Genomic DNA, 21734 nt, shown 5'->3' on the forward strand with positions numbered 1-21734 from the left:
TGTGGACATATTTACAACAACCCCTCTCTTTAGTTATTATGCCCACAGCCTCTGGAATAGCCTGCCAGAAAACCTGTGAGGGGGTGGGGGGGGCTGAAACTGTGGACATATTTAAATCACATTGCGTGGCAAAATGTACACATCATTGCTTTATTAGTGAGTGACCGTGTTTGCCTCTGCAGCAGTAATATAACGGCACATAGAAAAATCATGTAGCATTATTTCTCTTTATTGAGCGTACAAGATATGATTGCAAAATCAAATCTCATTAAAGCTCCATGTTATTCAAGTGTTCAAAAAATACAAATTAAAACTGAGAAGCAGCATGTGACATAAAGGACATTAAGCAAAGTAGAAAGTGTTGCAATCATTAAATGCATAAAAATATAAAAAAGGAGCAAATAGAATCAACTTGACCTGACAGGGCAAGTTGCTCCATAGCTGTGGAGCTCTTTATGACAATGCACTGTCTATATGGTATTGTTAACAGGCCTACCTTTTGGGGGAGAAGCACTCTCATTTGGTAATATGTGTGAAGTGCAGGGGTAGAAATGGAGAAAGAAAATCACTCCTGGAGCCCTCCAATGTAAAATCTATGAATTCAATGTGAAATGCAAAATTTTACATCGCAAAATGTTTTCATGTCCAGAACCCCCTTCCCCCAGACTCCCTCCCATTTCCACCCCTGGAGAAGCATATCTGATGGGTAAGACAAAAGGGTGCATGGGTTTTCAGCAATTTCAAAGTTAACATTACTTTATTCAACCCGATACTATATATGTTGCCAATGTAAGAAAGATCAGGCAGATATTGTGTCTTACAAAGTCCTAAACAGTTAGCTGTAGCATCATGTAGTGTGTCCAACTCCACAACAAAGTGAGATCTTCATTGCTGTCCTTTTGGCAAACCTAATTTTCCCCCGGTTCTTCATGTTTGCGGTGTACTCGTGGGATTTCAGTTTGGCGTAGTAGTCTGAGAACTTGTTGAAGAGGATGGAGATGGGCAGTCCGTTCAGTATGATTCCAAAGGAAATACAGAAGAAAGCAAAGAGACGCCCCAGGATGGTCTCTGGATACATGTCTCCATAGCCCACGGTGGAGATGCTCACCTGGAGGGCAGAAATTACAAGAGTTATGGAACTTGAACCCCTTTCACAGTGAAAATGTAAAAGTGTTATCTGTCCCACTTCAGTCACAACTTAAGAAATTCATATCATACCCTTTCAGAAAGAGATATACAGGGCCTAATAGTGGCCTGACTTTATGGCCAGAGTGTTGATCATAATTAAGCACATACGGCATGCTTCATGTGGACAGGCATGGACATGGACAGATACACATATTCTAATGGAGGTGCACTGGCCTAAGGTCCACCCTGTAATAGCATTATAGTATTAAGACACTATCCAGGAACCATATAAACCATCCATTTAAATCATGTCAGGCCATGCAGTTCATATGAAACAGTTACTGGTACTTTGATCAGTGTTTAAGCTTATCATTCAGTTAGTGGCCACTGACAGCCATTAGTACACAGTGCAGTAGGTAGTATTATGAGGTGACTACAGAGCGAGCCATAGACCAGACAAACTACAGACCTGAAGCCAGACATGAGCCTACCTGCAACATTGCTGGAAGATCACCAGAAACAAAGCTGAATATAAAGCTACAGAGAATGAAAGTTTGACTTTTTAAAAACTCCTAACGGCCTATTGTGAACTAATATACTTACAGCAGCCCACCACCATGCATGGGGGATGCTTGTGAAGTTGGTTTGGGGCACGTCATGCTCCACAGTGTAGACCATGGCAGAGAAGGCGAAGATTCCCATGGCAATGAAGAGGAAGAGGCAGCCCACCTGCTGGTAGCACTGGCGGAGTGTGAAGCCAAACGCCCTCAGTCCGGTGGAGTGGCGCGCCAGCTTCAAGATACGAAATATACGCATCAGCCGCATAATCCGCAACACCTGGCCCAGCTTCCCCACCTGCCCAACTGTCCTCATGTCGTGTTCGTGCTTCACGTAGTCATTGTTTTCAAAGCACTCCAAAGCCAGCTGCAGGTACTGAGGTAGAATAGCGATCAGGTCCACCGTGTTGAGCATGCTCCTGGCGAAAGTCTGGAGGTCAGGTGTGGACACCAGCCTGAGCAGATACTCCATGGTGAAAAAAGCAATGCACAGAGACTCCACAAATTCACAGTAGGTCTTCCCGCTCAATTGGCCAGAGGGAGTCTTGTACTGCATATCCTCTACTGTGTTCAGTGTCATGGCCACCAGGGATACCAGGACAAACAGGCTGGAGACCAAGGCCATGAGCTTGGCAGGGACAGATGAGAAAGGTTTTTCCATTAGGTTCCAGATCACTCTGCGGTTATGGCCCATGAACATGTCCTGAAACAGCTCCTCATTCTCCTCGATCTCCACCTCGGCCTCCAGCTCTCTCTGGATGTTCAGCTGCTCGTTTATTTCGTCCTGTCGCTCCTCAAAGGAAATCCGGCAGCAGCGGTGGGTGTTCTTGATCCTCACGCCCCAGTAGTTGATCTCCTCCAGAAAGTTTCTGGGACATAGCTCATCTTTTATCCACAGCACCCCAGTTCTGTAGAAGGTGAAGATGTTGTTGAAAATCTCTGGGTCCCTGTCAAAGAAGTACTCATTTTTCTTGACTTGGTAATCGTCACACAGGTCCAGTTTCTTGTTGTGGTCTGTATAGGTGGCAAGCCGCCCTATCCTAGTTTTGGGGTACCTGGCCGCCAACCGGTAAGCTATCTGATAGGACTTCCCCCCAACATTGATGTTGAGATTGTAATTCTTGGTGGGTGAAGCCAGCCTTGAAAGAAGAGCCAACGGCTTCTCATCTTCCTCATCCTCATACTCAGAGTAGATGTCATAAATGTCCTTGCTCAGTTCCTGCATGGAATTCCACTCTTTTATACAGCTGTCCTTGGTGAATGGAAGGGTGCTGTCTTCTGAGGGTCTTCTAAGTTCAGCACTAGGCCCGGTGACTTTGTAGTTAGGGAAGAGGCTTTGCCTCCTGTTCCAAAGGTTGAGCATCCTCCCGGTGCTTCCCATGTCGTTGCCTTCCGTGGGCTATACAGCAGACGGCAGATTGAAATCTGGGAGCATTACTGTTCTACTTTAATACCCCCCTCTGATTAAGCACATGCAGAGGATGTTAGCAGGATGCATTGCGTGCCACGGCCCTATCAATGATGCTGACAGAGGATCCATGTGCTTACAGAATATTTACATACCATTATCCCCTCCCAAGCTCCTCTGGCCCTGTGTGTAATGTAAGTGCTTTAATGTGCTTGGACCCCAGGAAGAGTGGGGATCCCTAATAAATACAAATATGTCTGTCAGTGAACACACTTCATCAACTCACTTCCTTAGAGTCTGTAAACAAGTCTGTATACGGTATGTGTCATCAAACTGAGTATATGAAGACAAACTGATACATGAACTCTCCCCTTCATGAATTCATCAATAGGTTTTCTGTAGTGTTGTTTTGGGCAGAGTAAGGACTGCCGTTACCTCAACGGCATCCTTGTCAACTGATCAAATCAAATCAGATTTTATTTGTCACATACACATGGATAGCAGATGTTAATGCGAGTGGAGCGAAATGCTTGTGCTTCTAGTTCCGACAATGCAGTAATAACCAACGAGTAATCTAACCTAACAATTCCAAAACTACTACCTTATACACACAAGTGTAAAGGGATAAAGAATATGTACATAAAGATATATGAATGAGTGATGGTACAGAAGGGCATAGGCAAGATGCAGTAGATGGTATCGAATACCGTTTATACATATGAGATGAGTAATGTAGGGTATGTAAACAAAGTGGCATAGTTTAAAGTGGCTAGTGACACATACAGTGGGGAGAAAAAATATTTGATACACTGCCGATTTTACAGGTTTTCCTACTTACAAAGCATGTACAGGTCTGTAATTTTTTTAATCATAGGCACACTTCAACTGTGAGTGTTGAGACGGAATCTAAAACAAAAATCCAGAAAATCACATTGTATGATTTTTAAGTAATTAATTTGCATTTTATTGCATGACATAAGTATTTGATCACCTACCAACTAGCAAAAATTCTGTCTCTCACAGACCTGTTAGTTTTTCTTTAAGAACCCCTCCTGTTCTCCACTCATTACCTGTGTGAACTGCACCTGTTTGAACTCGTTACCTGTATAAACGACACCTGTCCACACATTTAATCAAACAGACTCCAACCTCTCCACAATGGCCAAGACCAGAGAGCTGTGTAAGGACATCAGGACTAAAATTGTAGACCTGCACAAGGCTGGGATGGGCTACAGGACAATAGGCAAGCAGCTTGGTGAGAAGGCAACAACTGTTGGCGCATTTATTAGAAAATGGAAGAAGTTCAAGATGACGGTCAATCACCCTCGGTCTGGGGCTCCATGCAAGATCTCACCTCGTGGGGCATCAATGATCATGAAGAAGGTGAGGGATCAGCCCAGAACTACATGGCAGGACCTGATCAATCACCTGAAGTGAGCTGGGACCACAGTCTCAAAGAAAACCATTAGGAACACACTACGCCGTCATGGATTAAAATCCTGCAGCGCACGCAAGGTCCCCCTGCTCAAGCCAGCGCATGTCCAGGCCCGTCTGAAGTTTGCCAATGACCATCTGGATGATCCAGAGGAGGAATGGGAGATGGTCATGTGGTCTGATGAGACAAAAATAGAGCTTTTTGGTCTAAACTCCACTCGCCGTGTTTGGAGGAAGAAGGATGAGTACAACCCCAAGAACACCATCCCAACCGTGAAGCACAGAGGTGGAAACATCATTCTTTGGGGATGCTTTTCTGCAAAGGGGACAGGACGACTGCACCGTATTGAGGGGAGGATGGATGGGGCCATGTATCGCGAGATCTTGGCCAACAACCTCCTTCCCTCAGTAAGAGCATTGAAGATGGGTCGTAGCTGGGTCTTCCAGCATGACAACGACCCGAAACACACAGCCAGGGCAACTAAGGAGTGGCTCCGTAAGAAGCATCTCAAGGTCCTGGAGTGGCCTAGCCAGTCTCCAGACCTGAACCCAATAGAAAATCTTTAGAGGGAGCTGAAAGTCCGTATTGCCCAGCGACAGCCCCGAAACCTGAAGGATCTGGAGAAGGTCTGTATGGAGGAGTGGGCTAAAGTCCCTGCTGCAGTGTGTGCAAACCTGGTCCAGAACTACAGGAAACGTATGATCTCTGTAATTGCAAACAAAGGTTTCTGTACCAAATATTAAGTTCTGCTTTTCTGATGTATCAAATACTTATGTCATGCAATAAAATGCTAATTTAATTCGTTAAAAATCATACAATTAGATTTTCTGGATTCTGGTTTTAGATTCCGTCTCTCACAGTTGAAGTGTACCTATGATAAAAATTACAGACCTCTACATGCTGTGTTAATAGGAAAATCGTCAAAATCGGCAGTGTATCAAATACTTGTTCTCCCCACTGTATGTATTACATATTACTGATACTGCTGAGCACATGCGTTCATGAACGCTGGCCAAGCACTGCTCCAATTGAGTAATCTAGGTGTAGGCTAATCCATTGTCTCTTAAGAATGTAAAGATTAGGTGATAGTTTCCTTAGGCTTAGGGGACAAATTAAGAATTTGAATGAATGAATCTCCAACGAGGGGATTTTTGTATTCTCTTGCGATACAATACATTCATTTTGGTTTTCACATAATTCCAGAAAATAGTCAATGTTATTGTTAATTGTTTATTGCCAGATTGTAATGACACAGAGACCTCTGTGCTGCAGGAGAACAAAGAGGGTGTGGGGTGTTTAAAGAGGATAAGGACTTTAAGACGTTAACATGCTTCCTGTCAGAGTGGACAACAGGTGTCTGTGGTCTCTCTTAGCCTATTAGAATCAAGGCCACAAGCTCACTTTGACATATATTCAATTACATGAATTATGTTACAACTACACATGGAGAACAATTATATACAATAACACTGACAAGAATATAGTGATGGTGATCGTAGAGAAGACATTCATTCTATAAAAGAACTCAACAGCCATTTTATTGTCTGACATAACTTGGCTTGGAAAAGGAATCCTCTTATAGGATATGAGATTATTGACTTGCTGATTAAAAGGTCTACACACAGATCCAGTCAAACACTTGTACTGGGCCAGTTTCAATGTAATGTATTTCCTTTTTTCTCCTCTGTTCCCATACCAGTCTATTGGTAAAAGCAATTAAGGACTGAAGCTGAACTTGTTATAGCCTTGATGTTTGAATAGAGCTGCCAGGCTCAGGAGAACTAATTTAGTGTTTCACAAATAAATATGTTTATATGAACTAGTGCACTGAGGGTCGGGGACGGGTCAATCTAAATTGAAATGTGATTAAAAGTGTTCTGACAAACTATAATTGACCTCATCCCTAGGAACAAGCATTTGTTTATTTTATTTTCACTACAATGTTTTTGTATTTAAGTGAAGAACATGCAGAAATAGTGTTTGTTGTTGACTAGACAGACCTGGTCATTATAGTATTTAGACACAAATCAAGACTTATTAGGGTGTAGTACTCAGTCACAAGCAGTATCATACCATAGGATTACGTGGATTTCAATAGGACCTCTAAATGGATTGTAAAGAGTGTTTAATCTATGCACAGTAGATTCAAATTATGAATATCATACATATTCACAGGTACTTGAATAAGATGTTATTCAAATGTTAATGAATACAATTCCCAATGAGGACAACAACAACTTACTTATTTCAGTTGGGAGTTTTGAAAAACAGTGCCTAATAAGTGCTACAAAATAGAGGTAATTTCTGACCAGGCTATTAATGTCAGTATGTTGTTCTGTCCACATTATCAGATGAGTATGAATTTTACACCACAAGTGGTTTTAAGCGGCTCAAGAGCTTAACATTCGCAATGCATCAGATTACAGACTGTTATCATCTCAGGACAACAGGACAACCTGGTTGCAGGTTATAATCTATACAACGTAGCAGATGCATTTAGCTACCTTCTGCTGTCATTTTGTATGGTATGCTGACCATTAAGGGTCCAGCTTGGTCTATAGTTCCTATACGTTCCATGTAGGAATATGAAAAAGTAAAACTTTAAAATGTTTATTTGGGGTCCAAGTAGTGAAGCTATTTGAAAAATATTTTTCTGTGTCTGTGTGTCACAAGTAAATGATAAATGTGTGTTGTGCGGTGGCAAACATACTTCATGCCATGAGCTTTGGTATCTCTCAACAGTGTCTCTGTAATACCGGGAAAAACAACAACACCCACTTGTTCACTCACTGCATTGCATTCATACCAGAAGTTAAACAGCATCTGCTCCAGGGTCTCTGTCTTTCTGGGTCAGACATTCAATTGTATACAAGACAAGCTTTACAGTACAAAATTAAAACAGGGATGTATCATCATTCATTCATTCAATGATAACTGAGGACACAATGGGAGTCACAAAGAATGCCCAACAGCTGGCATTATCTGCAAATCGCCTGTAATAAGTTTTGCAGTATAATCAAAAGCCCCAAAATATCCTGCAGCACACGAAAAGGTACTCTTTCTGACTTCTGTCCTTTTTCTAAATGTTTAAAGAGCATTTATTTACAGATGGTGGGTCCTCTTTTACAAATAGACTCAAATGTTGTTGACAGTGTTAATGCAATCTGTGTCACCTTTCAAAATAAATCACACGATAAAAGATGGGAAAAATACAAATACATGTGAGACTGACTCATGGAAGACACTGGGCAATATAAAGTACAGTACATCTACATATGTATCACTTATATAGTGCAAAATATTATAGTGAATCATTTTCATGAGCGCTTCAGCCAGTTGCAGCACAGGCGACCCTCCAGCTCACTATGTGGCTGCAATGTGCTCATATGTTCATAAAGACAAATGAAAAAAAGAAGCCAGCTTTTATGTCTGACTTTAATCAATGATATAATAATTTCCTCTCTGCTTTAAATGTTATCACCTCTAACAGGAACTGGCTGAGCATGAGGGCTGGTTATGTATACTACAGTAAAACAACCTGGTACACCAGCTATGTCATCAGTGGTTCCCAATGGAACTAGCTGCTGGGGAGTTAGGCTTGGTATTGGGGAGACTGGTGGAGGAGTTGGCTGCTCCATAATGGGTATGTGGTATGGGCCCGGGGGAGAAGTTGTGCCCACATATAATGTTTGAATTGTGGCTGTGTCAGTGAATGATGGCAGAGCCGTTGTGACCATAGACCATATATGGGTTGTGACATTATCAGAAGTCAGACTGGGAGAATCAGTCAATGCGACGAGGACTGGATGCTGTGAGGTAGCCTCAGTGTCTGTCCCATTTAGTGCATCTGCTGATGAGGCATCCGTTTGAAGTGTGGTTTGTGAAGCAATTAAAGCATCATCAACTTCTGAGGCTGTTTCAGAGGCTATAGCTTCACTGTCTGGTGGGTCTGTCTCCTCCTGAGTGTCTGTTATTGCGATCTCAGTACCAGCGACCATTGGCTGACCATTCTCTGAGGAAGACTTGCTGGACTCCGAGGACTCAGACAATTCCAGGCTGTCAGCCATCATGCTTCTAAATTGGAATCCATGTAGACTGACCTGGTTTCACAAATATAAATACTATTTGAGTGTAGAAACATAGAATAGCACACTTTTGACACAGTCTCTATTCAATGACTTTGTCATTGTGCACAATATAAGAATGACAGATTTATAAGAATAAAGATGATGGAAAACGGCAGGGGCACTCTTACTGGTTTTGAAGATGCTACTGTTGCCACAAATAAAATATAGAAGGCGGTCCTCAAAATCTCCAATTTCTTTTCCTTCATTTCTGAAAGAGTAAAATAAATGTCACTTTTTTTAACATAGTAAACTTGACAAACAATGTTGAGTACCAAAGGTTTATTGAATACATTATAATTGAACATTATTCATTCTATAGGGCCATGTGTTTTGAACTGTCATGTCTCATGACCTAGATTTGAACTGTTATTTACGCCAGGAATTAGAATTACACCAAAAAATGAAAGCATTTATCTGCGGATGGAGCTGGACCATCTGACATAAAAAGAAAAGGAGACAGGTTGTTGAAAAAGCTTGAAATAAAGGTTCAAATCCAGGTCATGTGATATGATTGTCCAAAACACAGGACCATTTGACCATTCAACACTACAGTCGTATGAAAAAGTTTGGGCACCACTCTGAGGCTGCATAATAATTTACTCTGTCGTCACAGAAAATGATCACAGTGGCATGCCATTCATTTTCTAATAAAAGCTGAGTACTGGGGTATTGTCCAGACAAAGATTTTTAGTGTAGCAATATTAAGTTGCATGAAATTAAATCAGATGTGAAAAATAGGCTATGCAAAAATGTGGGCACCCTTGTCATTCTGTTGATTTGAATACCTGTAACTTAGCACAAATTAATTGGAACACACAATTGGTTTGGTGAGCTCATTAATCCTTGAACTTCATAGACAAGTGCATCCAATCATGAGAAAAGGTATTTAAGGTGACCAATTGCACGTTGTTGTTCTCTTTGACTCTCCTCTGAAGAGTGGCAACATGGGGGCCTCAAAACAACTCTCAATTGACCTGAAAACAAAGATTGTTCAACATTATGGCTTAGAGGAAGGCTACAAAAAGCTATCGCAGAGATTTAAGCTGTCAGTGTCCACTGTGAGGAACATAGTGAGGAAATGGAAGACCACAGGCACAGTTCTTGTTAAGGCCAGAAGTGGCAGGCCAAGTAAAATATCGGAGAGGCAAAGGCGAAGGATGGTGAGAACGGTCAAAAACAGCCCACAGTCCACCTCCAAAGACATTCAACATCATCTTGCTGCAGATGGTGTCACTGTGCATCGTTCAACAATTCAGCGCACATTGCACAAGGAGAAGCTGTATGGGAGAGTGATGCGGAAGAAGCCTTTTCTGCACACACGCCACAAACAGAGTCGGTTGAGGTATGCAAACGCACATTTGGACAAGCCAGCTTCATTTTGGAATAAGGTGCTGTGGACTGATGAAACAAAGGTTGAGTTATTTGGTCATAACAAGGGACGTTATGCATGGCGGCAAAAGAACACAGCGTTCCAAGAAAAACACTTGCTACCCACAGTAAAATTTGGTGGGGGTTCCATCATGCTGTGGGGCTGTGTGGCCAGTGCCGGTACTGGGAATCTTGTTAAAGTTGAGGGTCGCATGGATTCCACTCAATATCAGCAGATTCTTGGGAATAATGTTGAAGAATCAGTTACAAAGTTGAAGTTATGCCGGGGCTGGATATTTCAACAAGACAACGACTCAAAACACTGCTCAAAATCTACCCGGGGCATTTATGCAGAAGAACAAGTACAATGTTCTGGAATGGCCATCCCAGTCCCCAGACCTGAATATCATTGAGAATCTGTGGGATATTTGAAGCGGGCTGTCCATGCTCGGCAACCATCAAACCTAACTGAACTGGAGATGTTTTGTAAGGAGGAATGGTCCAAAATACCTTCATCCAGGAACTCATTAGAGGCTATGGGAAGCGTCTAGAGGCTGTTATTTTAGCAAAAGGAGGCTCTACTAAATATTGATGTGTTTTTTCTATTGGGGTGCCCAAATTTATGCACCTGTCTAATTTTGTTTTGATGCATATTGCACATTTTCTGTTAATCCAATAAAACTAATTTCACTACTGAAATAAAACTGTGTCCATCAGTTATTTGATAGATCAAAATGAAATTGCTGATCCAAACACCCAATTATTTATAAATGGAAATCATGGAAATTGTCAGGGGTTCCCAAACTTTTTCATTCGACTGTATATGGCAAAGACTAGTAGAAAATCAATTTTATTCTAAGCATTACCTTGATTAGGTTGAGTATCCTCTCCTCTTCAGCATAAAAAGGAAGGGGTATACAGTCCCAATGAATACAAATTAAAAGTTCCTGCTGTATATCCAGCACTAATAAGAATACTATAGAATCAAATGGGATGTATGAATGAACAATAGACACTATGAATGGGGTATGCTTATATGCATGATTTGGTGCGTGGGATAAACCAAGTGTCACTCCATAATAATTCATTACATTTGCTGACACATTTACTGGTATATATGGCAATACTGGTATATACTTTAGTCTAGTCTATATTTGAAGAATAGAAACTTCAACATTAAATCCCCCAAAGTGTTGAATGAGACAGTAACGGAAATAAGATACAGACGAACCAATGTAATTTGAAGAAAAAACTATAAGCCCAGTAAACTACTAAAACAGAATTTTAGACCCAGGGCAATATTCTGTCAAGACTTTACAGTAGTCATTAAAGGGAGAATGATTTTTTTATTATATCATACCACCAAACCAAAGGAACACCCTCATTCCTCAGGAATGATTTGCGTAAACACAGAAAAACAAATAGACCAATACACATTTTCCTGAAGCAGAGAAGCTACAATCATGCTGCACATTAAAATGCCATTATCTAATATTCATTAATTAAATGGTAGTATTTCTTCCCAAAATGTGCACAGATACGCTGTAAAATCGCAACACACAAGTTTTATTCATTTATTGCAGATAATTTTTTTACATCCAATGGTAAACAGAAATATGAATTAAGTATAGAAAGACCCAACGATTGACAGTGTGGATTGTTATATAATAGTCAGCATTATACATTTATTTAGTTTAATCTCCAGCTACTTTCAATACAAAAGTAGCTGGGTATCTGTGGGGTGAACTGGGGAAAACTACTTTGAATCAGTGAAGTCTGAATCTCAGCAGGCGATTATCTATGTCCGATGTTTTCTCCTATGATGGGAATAAAAACACCAGGGTAAGTGAGGATGGGAGGAGGAACAGAGTCAGGTCGTAGGGGAGGAGACAACATGTTAACCCCACTGTTTCCCATCCCAGTGGCCACCTCAGATGGGAATACAAAGATGGGTCCAGGAAGTCCCTCTGCTGCCTCCGCCCTCGTGTTTGTGCTCTGTCCTGAAGGAAGTACAAATATGGGTTACAGGGCGGGATGGGGGCCAATCTGTCTGGTTGGCCACTGGGGGTAGAGGGCAAAATGAATACTCCGGGCTGCTCCTTATCAGAGGCTGTGAAAACATGGACGGGAGGGATTCCGTTTCGTTGTATGGGCACACCTTGGTCTGTGTCCCCGCGTGTGGAGTCTGAGGGTTGGGTGCACAGGGCTAGGGCTGGTGGGGGGGAAGGGCAGAGGGCCACATAAGTGATCACAGTTTCCACTAAGAAAACAGGGAGGATATATATACAATACCTGTGATAGGTTGGACAGCGCCTTTGAAAGGAGGGACAGAGGGATCAGAGGTATTAGGGGGCTTAATGGGCCTGTATGGGTCCTCGTCTGGGGGTGGTGGTGTGGGTCGGAGCAGTGGAGGAGGGACAGGTTTGGGGATGCGGTGAGGGGGAAATAGAGGGTCCTCAAAGTGAAAGGTGGAGGTGAAGGAGTCATAGTCCTTGTCCCTCTGATCCAAGGGTCTTGACAGAGGATATCTGAGCAAATGGCCAACTGGATGATGTTTTTTTACTCTCAGACATCATCTTATAAGAGACAAAACGCAATTTGAATTATGGTAAAGAGCACCAAATTTGTTTATATGATGATATCAGCAGCTTACTGCCTCGTGATTTTAAATGTTAAATGTGAAGAAATGGTCACTTACTGGGAAACTGAAGGAGACTCAACTTAAGCACATAAAAAAAGTTCAACATCCTGTAAAAATAGAAAAAGGAAACACTGGAGTTTACGGCCTATAGAAATACATCAACAAAAGTATAAAATGAACCACAAAGTCATCTGTATAATTGAAGATATAAGAATTAAATCAGAACGGAGGGATATCTAGAAGAAAAGAAAGTCAACATTACTGTCAAGAGATCAAGATCGTTGCGTGTATTTTCTGTAAACAATATTGTTGTAAGGATAGGACAGGGCTACATGTTTTATGCATATAATTAAAGGGTGTGGACTAATTAGAGGTGAGATTTTTTCCATGTTTCACTGAAGCCCATCTGAGAGGTGAGACACAGAGAGAGCGAGAAAGCAAGCTTATGGTTATGTCCTGTATTTTGGTTAATGTTGCTGAGAGAGAGCTGATGGTTATGTCCTGTATTTTGGTTAATGTTGCTGAGAGAGAGCTGATGGTTATGTCCTGTATTAGTTGTTTCTCAGTTTTTTTTGTGAAGTAGTTTGTAATATTCTGTTTCATTTGTTCCCAGGGAGGAAGGGGAAGGCACCTATGGAGTGCTTAGGCAAGAGGCCTGCGGGCATACATAAGCCGTAGTATTAACTGTCTATGCACAATAGGAAAGACCTGGGTGGACCACCCCCTGTATTTTGGTTAGCGCACCAGGTGGTGCTAAGTTATGTACGTAGTGGGTAGGCAGGTAAGGTAGGAGAGGGGGCTGTGGCATTTACTTTCTTTGGTTCTGTTCAGCCCCTTTTCCCCAAATTAACCGTGTAAAGGAATAAATTCCCAGTAAACGGTAAATTCTCTGCCTTTGTCATCCTTACTCACACCTACAATCCCATATGTTTTTTTCACTCCACGGGGAGCTGAGTTGTAGCAGGGTGTTGCGTTCCCTCTTCCTAGGGGCGTGCGTAACAACAGCCTTTAATCAAATAGCGAGATTACACCTAGATAGCAACATAGTATTTTGCCATAGGAATGATTAATATCAGATAAACATGTGGTTGCTAAATCAAGATACATAACGGTAGTAACAGAAGCTTCTCTATTGGCACGTTAAATAGAAACTAAGGTGGTCTGATACACATGCCCTTTCAGGCCATGCAACAAAACAGGATTCACCAGACCACCATGTAGCTCAAGGCTACATATCAAATTTGTGTTAATTGTTTTTGGAATCGTAAAAGCCATTGTCTTGTATAATTAAACATGTATCGTATTTTCATTATACAATGTAGTCAGAACCAAACGCAAGATGTGATGCGTGTTTTACATTTCATTATCTAAAGGTCTGAAATCTGGAAAGTCTCTCCATGAGGATGATGCTTGTGAGTAAATGTTCATATATATATATATATATACACACACACACACATTTTCATATTGACATTTTCATATTGACATCTCTGTGTCACTGACACTAAAACGGCTCCATGCAAAGTTTAAAGTTGTGTTTTTTTGCACGCCTCCTTTCATCGTGGTTGAGCCACCCTACTCCACTATTTAAATCAATTTAGTCCTACTCCAGGCCAACAACCTGAAAGGATGGGATATCACCACTTAACACACTCTGGAACTCTTCTGATGTCAAGTCTCGTGCACCCAAATACCTCTCTGCAGCTGCCACCACAAACTCAATTTTCTGTGACTTACGTTTCATACATGCAGTACAGCTGATAACCATTGCTATAAATGTCTTCTGTTTCAGCCAATATATGTTTCAGCCAATCTTACTGAAACATATCACTTGTTGGCCTATCCCTCTGTACTGGTACAGATCTTCTACTTACACCACGACTCTCAGGATCACTCCCCCTTGACCCATCTACCTCTACTTTTTTCACTGCCTCAGCATATGACAACTTCTGCACTACTCTAACCCTGGAAACCTCTCTCGCACGGGACATTTCTGATCCCCAGCCCCATGGGCACCCACACATTCCACTACTTTCCCCAATGCTACACATCCTTTGTCTCATGTCCTTCTGCACACTTCTCACACCTAGGAACCTCCCTCCTACACACTTCTGCCACATGCCCATAAGCTTGACACTTGTAACAATGTAATGTATTCGGCAGAAAAGCTCATACAGGATAAATAAGTTCTTAAAATGACTTTGTCGGGCAAAGACTCAACATCAAAACTAAAAATAACAGACAATGACTCTTCTGTCTCACCACCCAGTCTGCGTCGCACCAAACGACGAGCATCACAAACATCGAGAATATTCCCCTTCACTTGGTCAACTTGTACATTTACTTCTACGCCAGTAATCACGCCCTTCACTTGAGAGCAAAACAATTCACATTTCTTTCCCCCATTCATTTAACGCGGATCGCCTTCTCTCTCTGACCAGCAGAAACACAAACAATTATCACAAGACTTCTGGTTACCCTCCCCGATTCCACCCCACCCAACTGTTTTCACCCACCCTGAAACCACAACTGGATCAGACAAAAGGCAAGTGTCCACTTTTCCCAAAAACTTCATCCTACTGTCACAGACTCCTCTTTATCGTGACCCTCGGTGCAAGCCTCAGGCTCCGAGAAATTCACCACATCACCCACCAACGATACTTCGATCTCATATTTCCAATTCTCCTGTCAGTTCACCCTGCTTCCACTTTCTACCATTCTTCTTTAACAAACCATCTCCCTTTTCCCGACATTTTTTACTGACTCAAGCTCACCCGCTTCCTCTCTCTCTCTCTCTCTGACGTCCTCTGCCTCTTTTTCCCTCCATTCCTCCAACATATTCCAAGTATACGTCTCCTTATGATAATACTGCACTTCTCCTGACATACATCTTGTTCTTGCCTTGTCAAGGGATGCAGTTTAACCAGCTGTCACAATCTCCGCACAATCAGCACGAACCCCTCGGAATGTCACAGTCGAAAAACCTTGAAATTAGGTCATCGGCTCAGCCTGGCCTTATATATATATATATATATATATATATATATATATATATTTGTATGCCCATATATGGTAGTAAGTCAGACCAAAGATGTTAAGGCACAGATCAATAGCCAAGATACTCAGTTTTCCTCAGACGCCCTGCTTTTGCAGATAGGGGCTACCGTTCCCATACCAACTGAATTGAATAAAAACAACAAATAGGGTTCCCAAATATTTAAGAGGGTATTTGACTGTATTTACAGTGCCTTCGGAAAGTATTCAAAATGACAAAGCAAAAACTTTGCTAATCTATAAAAATGTCAAACTGACATACTACATTTACATAAGTATTCAGACCCTTTACTCAATACTTTGTTGAAGTACCTTTGGCAGCGATTACAGCATCGATTCTTCTTGTTCTTCAAGCTTGTATGATGCTACAAGCTTGGCACACCTGTATTTGTGGAATTTCTCCCATTCTTCTCTGCAGATCTTCTCAAGCTCTGGCAGGTTGGATGGGGAGAGTTGCTGCACAGCTATTTTCAGGTCTCTCCAGAGATGTTCGATCGGGTTCAAGTCCGGGCTCTGGCTGGGCCAATCAAGGACATTCAGAGACTTGTCCCGAAGATACTCCTGCATTTGGGCTCCCGGGTGGCGTAGCGGTCTAAGGCACTGCATCTCAGTGCAAGAGTCATCACTACAGTCCCTGGTTCGAAAGCAGGCTGAATCAAATCGTCCAGGTTTGGTAGGCCTTCATTGTAAGTAAGAATTTGTTCGTAACTGACTTGCTTAGTTAAAGGTTAAATATTTAAAAATTCAAAATTGTCTTGGCTGTGTGCTTAGAGTTGTTGTCCTGTTAGAAGGTGAACCTTTGCCCCAGTCTGAGGACCTGAGTGCTCTGAAGCAGGTTTTCATCAAGGATCTCTCTGTACATTGCTCTGTTCAGCTTTGCCTCGATCCTGACTAGTCTCCCAGTCCCTGTCGCTGAAAAACGTCCCCACAGTATGATACTGCCACCACCATGCTTCACCGTAGGGATGGTGCCAGGTTTTCTCCAGATTTGTTGCTTGGCATGCAGACCAAAGAGTTCAATCTTGGTTTCATCAGACCAGAGAATCTTGTTTCTTTAGGTGCCTTTTGGCAAACTCCAAGCGGGCTGTCATGTGCCTTTTACTAAGGAGTGGCTTCCGTCTGGCCACTCTACCATAAAGGCCTGATTGGTGGAATGCTGCAGAGATGGTTGTCCTTCTGTAACGTGCTCTCATCTCCACAGAGGACCTCTGACAAAGGCCCTTTCCCCCCCGATTGCTCAGTTTGGTAGATTGCTCAGTCTCGGTAGCTCCACACCTCTTCCATTTAAGAATGATGGAGGCCGCTGTGTTCTTGGGGACATTCAATGCTGCAGAAATGTTTTGGTACCCTTCCCCAGATCTCTGTCTCGACACAATGCAGTCTTTGAGCTCTACGGACAATTCCTTTGGAAGATGGTTTGGTTTTTGCTCTGACATGCACCGTCAACTGTGGGACCTTATATCGGCAGGTGTGTACCTTTCCAAATCATGTCCAATCAATTGAATTTACCACAGGTGGACTCCAATCGAGTTGTAGAAACATCTCAAGGATGATCAATCGAAACAGGATGCACCTGAGCTCTGAATTCTTATGTAAATAAGGTATTTCTGTTTATTATTTATAATAAATGTGCAAACATTTCTAAAAACATGTTTTTGCTTTGTATTTATGGAGTATTGTGTGTAGATTGCTGAGGATTTTTTGTTATTTAATCCATTTTAGAATATGGCTGTAATGTAACAAAATGTGGGAAAAGTCAAGGGGTCTGAATACTTTCCGATGGTATTAATCAATAGACCATCCTTACTATTATTTGCTATTGAATTAAATTTAAATAAAGTGTCTTGACATGTAAATTATAATTTGCAATGACTAATGTACATGCATGGAATATTGATTAGTTGGTGAGATCACTTGGTGACTTTCCTCTCATTATAATCCAGTCATTGTTTATTGTAAAGCCACATACACATTCTGGTTCCCAAAAACATAGAGTCAGTTCATCTGTTATTATAGCAACACGTTATGTTTAAACTTAAATAGAATAGTTGAACATAACTGTCAGGATTTGGCCAGGGTTGTTCCGATTTTGGCCACTAGATGCCCCCATTGTGCTTTTTGACCCTTTTGTTTTCCCTTGTTCCCAGTTATGATTTGCACCTGTGCCTCGTTTCCCTTGAATGTATTTAAACCCTTAGTTTTCCTCACTTCTTTGCTCTGTGTTTGAATGTTAGCACCCAGCGATGCTGTGAACATTTGTTGTGCAAGTTGGACGCTCTTGTGGTACTCTGTTTTAGTTCTCGTTTATTTATTTTTGAGGCTTTTTTTTTCCTGCTGTACCTACCACCTTGTGGATTTACCTTTTTGACTTGGAGGATTACCTTTGTTCTCTTGGAATTACTTTTTACGTTGTGGATTTATATTTTTGCCTGAATTTTCCTTTTTACTTTATTAAAACACCGTTTCCAGTACTGATGTGTCTGCCTCATCTTCTGGGTTCCGCTGACTTTTTTGGTGGCTCAGTTTGCAAAGTGACTGTTTCTCACACCGGAGACCCGAGTTCGTAACTGGGTCCTGACAATAACTAATAGTAACTACAATAGTGAAATCAAACAATTTATTTTCATTATTTATATGGTGCTATTTGGGACTTAGCCTGGGTTTGTTACATAGGGTTCATTCTGTTGCTTTATCCACGTCCAGTCATTCTGATATGTATGGTTTTGATTACAGATATAGCCAGCCAATGTAAATGCCATCCATTTTTTTAAATGGTTTGTCTCCTGTCTATCATTGTTAACCTATTATGTTATTTGTTGTTTTACTGTCATGACCTGGCAATATATAGCTCAGTGTTGCAAACACCCTGATGAAGGCTTTAATACAGAAACACTTTGACTGCATCCCAACTGGCACCCTATTCCCTGGCCTATTTAGTGCACTGCTTTTGATCAGATCCCTATGGGCCCTGGTCAAAAGTATTTAACTGCAGAGAATAGGGTGCCAATCATGAAAACCTTTTATTGACCCTCCATGACTATACATTATCATGTCAGCTATGTTATTATACTGGATTTGATCGAGCAGTTACAGGCCTTCACTGTTGCACATGCCCAGCTTCCACCACTGAGTGTCAGCAGTGAGCCACAAACTTAACAAAGTGTTCCCATTAGGCCCCCATTGAACTATGCAAAGCAAGACAGTTGTGATGTCCCTGTAAAGTTACTGCAGGAACACAGTAGAATTATATTTCTATGAAGTGTTTGAGTGTTTCAAACTTTAGTGTCAGTGACTTCACAGTACTATGTGTTGCTTGCTGCCATAGAAATGGAATTCTTCATTCTAATTCTATAGTACTAGTTCTAATTCTACCACTTAAGTTGCTTTTCTTTAGTGAGTAGTTAACAAGTTTATCTTCCCATATTAGAAGGTTGTATATTGTTCCTGCCAACATTTCCCAGTACACGTTAAAACAGCTGCCATGGAGTTACGCATTTGTAGAGCATCATAATGCTTTGGGGTTGAAACAACAGGTCAATCTCTCTCCATCTCTGTGTCAGTAAAGTTAGCTATGGAAAAGGCAGTTAGGGCCCTGTCTTTCCCACTGTCTGTCTCCAGCCTTCTATGTCTCCTGTCCCTGCTGTGCTGTGTCCCTGCGGGGAGACCCTGTCTGCAGTGTGACCGCAGGGTCAGGCTCCTCCATGAAGACTACCTATTGGCTGCTGCCTCTGCCACCATAGAGGACCAGATAGAACTGAAGAAGATTCTAGACTATGCCTACGTCACCTACACAACCACCAGCAACCAGTATAGCGGAGTTATTGGTAGGTGGTTGTTACTTACGAGCCAAGCGCACTACCAACTGTGCCATAAAGGTCCAGACCTCTTAGTAGGCGTTACAGAGCACGTTAATACGTGTGGTGTGTGTGTGCCCCCAGACCCGACCACCCTCTACAGGGCCAGTACAGAATACCAGAGTGAGTTTGACCGTTTCCAGGGAAGCCAACTCACAGGTGTGTGTGACTGCGTGCATTTGTGCTTGCATATTTGTGTGCGTGTGAAACTGACTACCGTCTGTCTGTCCTCTCCCTGTGTAAGGGCCTCTGACGTTTGAGGCTATTCAAATTCTGGAGAAAGGCAGGAAAATTCTCGAGAAACACCTGCAGACTTTTGTCCAGAAAGGTGACTGGTTCAGCTGTAGCCTAGTGTTAATATCAACAATACCAACAGTAATAATATCAGTGGCACTGTAATATGTTTATGATTCTTTCTGAAATAACAGTGTATGGCAACACTTTACATAGAGTGGAATTTAACTAATGTCTTGTTGTTGTTTTGTCAGGTCTCTGCCCAAACACATGTGGTAAGCCCATGAGCAATTTAATTAATTTGTCATTCCTGCCATTCCTTTCAGCCCCTGCCATAGTGCCATCATTTCACCTCACCTCATTGGCCTGTGATCACACACACACACAACCTCTGCCATTACAGTTATTACTTCATAGATCAGCAACAAATTGTGCTGTCTTTTTAAACTGCAGGGTTGCTGTATCAGAGAGTAATGAACTGCCTTTCCTGTCAGTACAAGCTGCACACCTGCCCCTCTACCACTCAGGACTGCGGGGGTGAGTGTGTGTGCGTGCATCCATGTGTGCGTCCATGCGTGGGCGAGCCTGTGTGTGTGTCTTTCTTTATGCAGCAGCACTGTCTACTCTTATTGAATGTCATAGATGACTTAGGTAATACTGACCTGTTCAAACTATTCTAATCTGAGGTTAAATCAATCCCACTGTCTATCCCTCCCTTCCTCTCACCATTCTTCTCTCTTCCTCACTCCCTCCTCCCTCTCATTTTCATTCTCTCCTCCTTCTCTCCCTCTACCCCGATTTCCTCCCCCTACACCTCTCTCTCTCTGGTAGAGTATCCAGTGGAGGCAGCAGAGGGGGGACAGGCAGTGTTGGACTGTTTCCTCCCCTGGCATAGTCTAGTTGTGGGCCGGCCAGATTATCACTACACCTGGGCTCCAGGGACGCAAAGGACTGCAAATGTAAGACGTGAGGGTGCACACACACACGCACAGACAAACACACTGAAGTGTTCTGGCTTTGAACACATACATGTAATGTTATTCATTTTGACTTTCATCCATCCCTTTCCCATTTTTCACTTCCCTCTAGCTGACAGAGGGTGATTTCAGAGTGCTGGTGGTTACTGAGGATTCCTCTGTGGTGCTGAACCAGCTGCATGTCGATGAGGAGGGCATGTACCGCTGCCTCCTAACGGATGGCAAAGGAACTGTCCTTTCACGCACACACTTCCTGCTCACTGGTATGCCCGTTTGAATACATGTAGCCCCTGGCCTACTTCAGAAATGCATCATCCCTTTCTCCCTTCCCTCAATGTTAAAGTGATAAGAGTTGTTAAAAGTTATATTCTTTGCTTTCACTTATCCAGCTGTGTTAGATTAGTGATTACTTCAAGAGGACAGATCAGTCTTTGTTAAAGGCATTGATAGAGGCATAGACATTCAGGGGTTACAATTCTCCAGTAAGAATAGGCATGAAATGGGATGAAAATAAAGACGTTTGGAAACAGAATAGGCCAGATCACCCTTCACCTCTCCCTCTCTTTTGTCCACAGTCACCCCGTCACCTGTCCCGACTCCCAGATCTCTCATCACCCTGCCCTCCCTCCCTCCTAATTATGATGCCTCCCACCTTTCTCACCCTCCCACTGACCTCCTGCTGGTCATCATCATCATGGTTACTGCCCTGAGTCTGACGGCCAGCCTAGCCCTTGCTATTGCTTTTGGGTGAGAGAGGGAAGGAGGGTAAAGGTGGGGGACAGAGTGAATGATGGGTGAGGGAGAGGGAGGGAGAAAGACAGAGAAAGGGGAGGAGGAGAGAGTGACCGAATGAGTGATTGCTTAAAATATGAGTGGGAGAGACAGAGAGGGGGAGAGAGATGATGGAGGAATGATGGAGGGATTAATTAGAAAAAATATGAAAGATGAATT

General features: G+C 42.3%; 2 protein-coding genes and 1 long non-coding RNA gene across 4 annotated transcripts; 1 reads left to right on the top strand and 2 right to left on the bottom strand.

Annotated features, from left to right (window-relative positions):
• Positions 1-127: 127 nt before the first annotated feature.
• Positions 128-3155, bottom strand: LOC109894921 (potassium voltage-gated channel subfamily V member 2-like). The gene is made up of 2 exons (XM_020488580.2): positions 1732-3155; positions 128-1108 (listed from the first exon to the last, which is right to left on the bottom strand). The coding sequence occupies exons 1-2, from the start codon at positions 3064-3066 to the stop codon at positions 848-850; spliced, it is 1596 nt and encodes a 531-aa protein (XP_020344169.1). The 5' UTR covers positions 3067-3155; the 3' UTR covers positions 128-847.
• A 2589-nt stretch (positions 3156-5744) lies between these two features.
• Positions 5745-14682, bottom strand: LOC109896055 (uncharacterized). Of its 2 annotated transcripts, XR_004210760.1 has the most exons (3): positions 10890-14682; positions 8784-8863; positions 5745-8628 (listed from the first exon to the last, which is right to left on the bottom strand). It is a non-coding gene; the product is annotated as an uncharacterized LOC109896055 (long non-coding RNA). The 2 variants fall into 2 exon arrangements; XR_004210759.1 differs by having other exon boundaries at positions 8784-14682.
• Positions 14683-18858: 4176 nt separating this feature from the next.
• Positions 18859-21534, top strand: izumo1 (izumo sperm-oocyte fusion 1). The gene is made up of 7 exons (XM_031829419.1): positions 18859-19731; positions 19817-19900; positions 20061-20081; positions 20260-20343; positions 20638-20759; positions 20896-21046; positions 21359-21534. The coding sequence occupies exons 1-7, from the start codon at positions 19290-19292 to the stop codon at positions 21532-21534; spliced, it is 1080 nt and encodes a 359-aa protein (XP_031685279.1). The 5' UTR covers positions 18859-19289.
• The last annotated feature ends 200 nt before the right edge of the window (positions 21535-21734 follow it).

Source organism: Oncorhynchus kisutch, linkage group LG8, assembly GCF_002021735.2.
Source record: "Oncorhynchus kisutch isolate 150728-3 linkage group LG8, Okis_V2, whole genome shotgun sequence".
NCBI lineage: Eukaryota > Metazoa > Chordata > Actinopteri > Salmoniformes > Salmonidae > Oncorhynchus > Oncorhynchus kisutch.

Excerpts from the sequence above, each read along its gene's own strand:
- izumo1 (XM_031829419.1), top strand. The coding sequence starts at position 19,290 with ATGGAAAAGGCAGTTAGGGCCCTGTCTTTCCCACTGTCTGTCTCCAGC. Across the intron at positions 20,344-20,637 it reads TACCACTCAGGACTGCGGGG|AGTATCCAGTGGAGGCAGCA; the intron begins GTGAGTGTGTGT and ends TCTCTCTGGTAG. Across the intron at positions 21,047-21,358 it reads CACACACTTCCTGCTCACTG|TCACCCCGTCACCTGTCCCG; the intron begins GTATGCCCGTTT and ends TTTTGTCCACAG.
- LOC109894921 (XM_020488580.2), bottom strand. The coding sequence starts at position 3,066 with ATGGGAAGCACCGGGAGGATGCTCAACCTTTGGAACAGGAGGCAAAGC. Across the intron at positions 1,109-1,731 it reads ATGCATGGTGGTGGGCTGCT|GTGAGCATCTCCACCGTGGG; the intron begins GTAAGTATATTA and ends TCTGCCCTCCAG.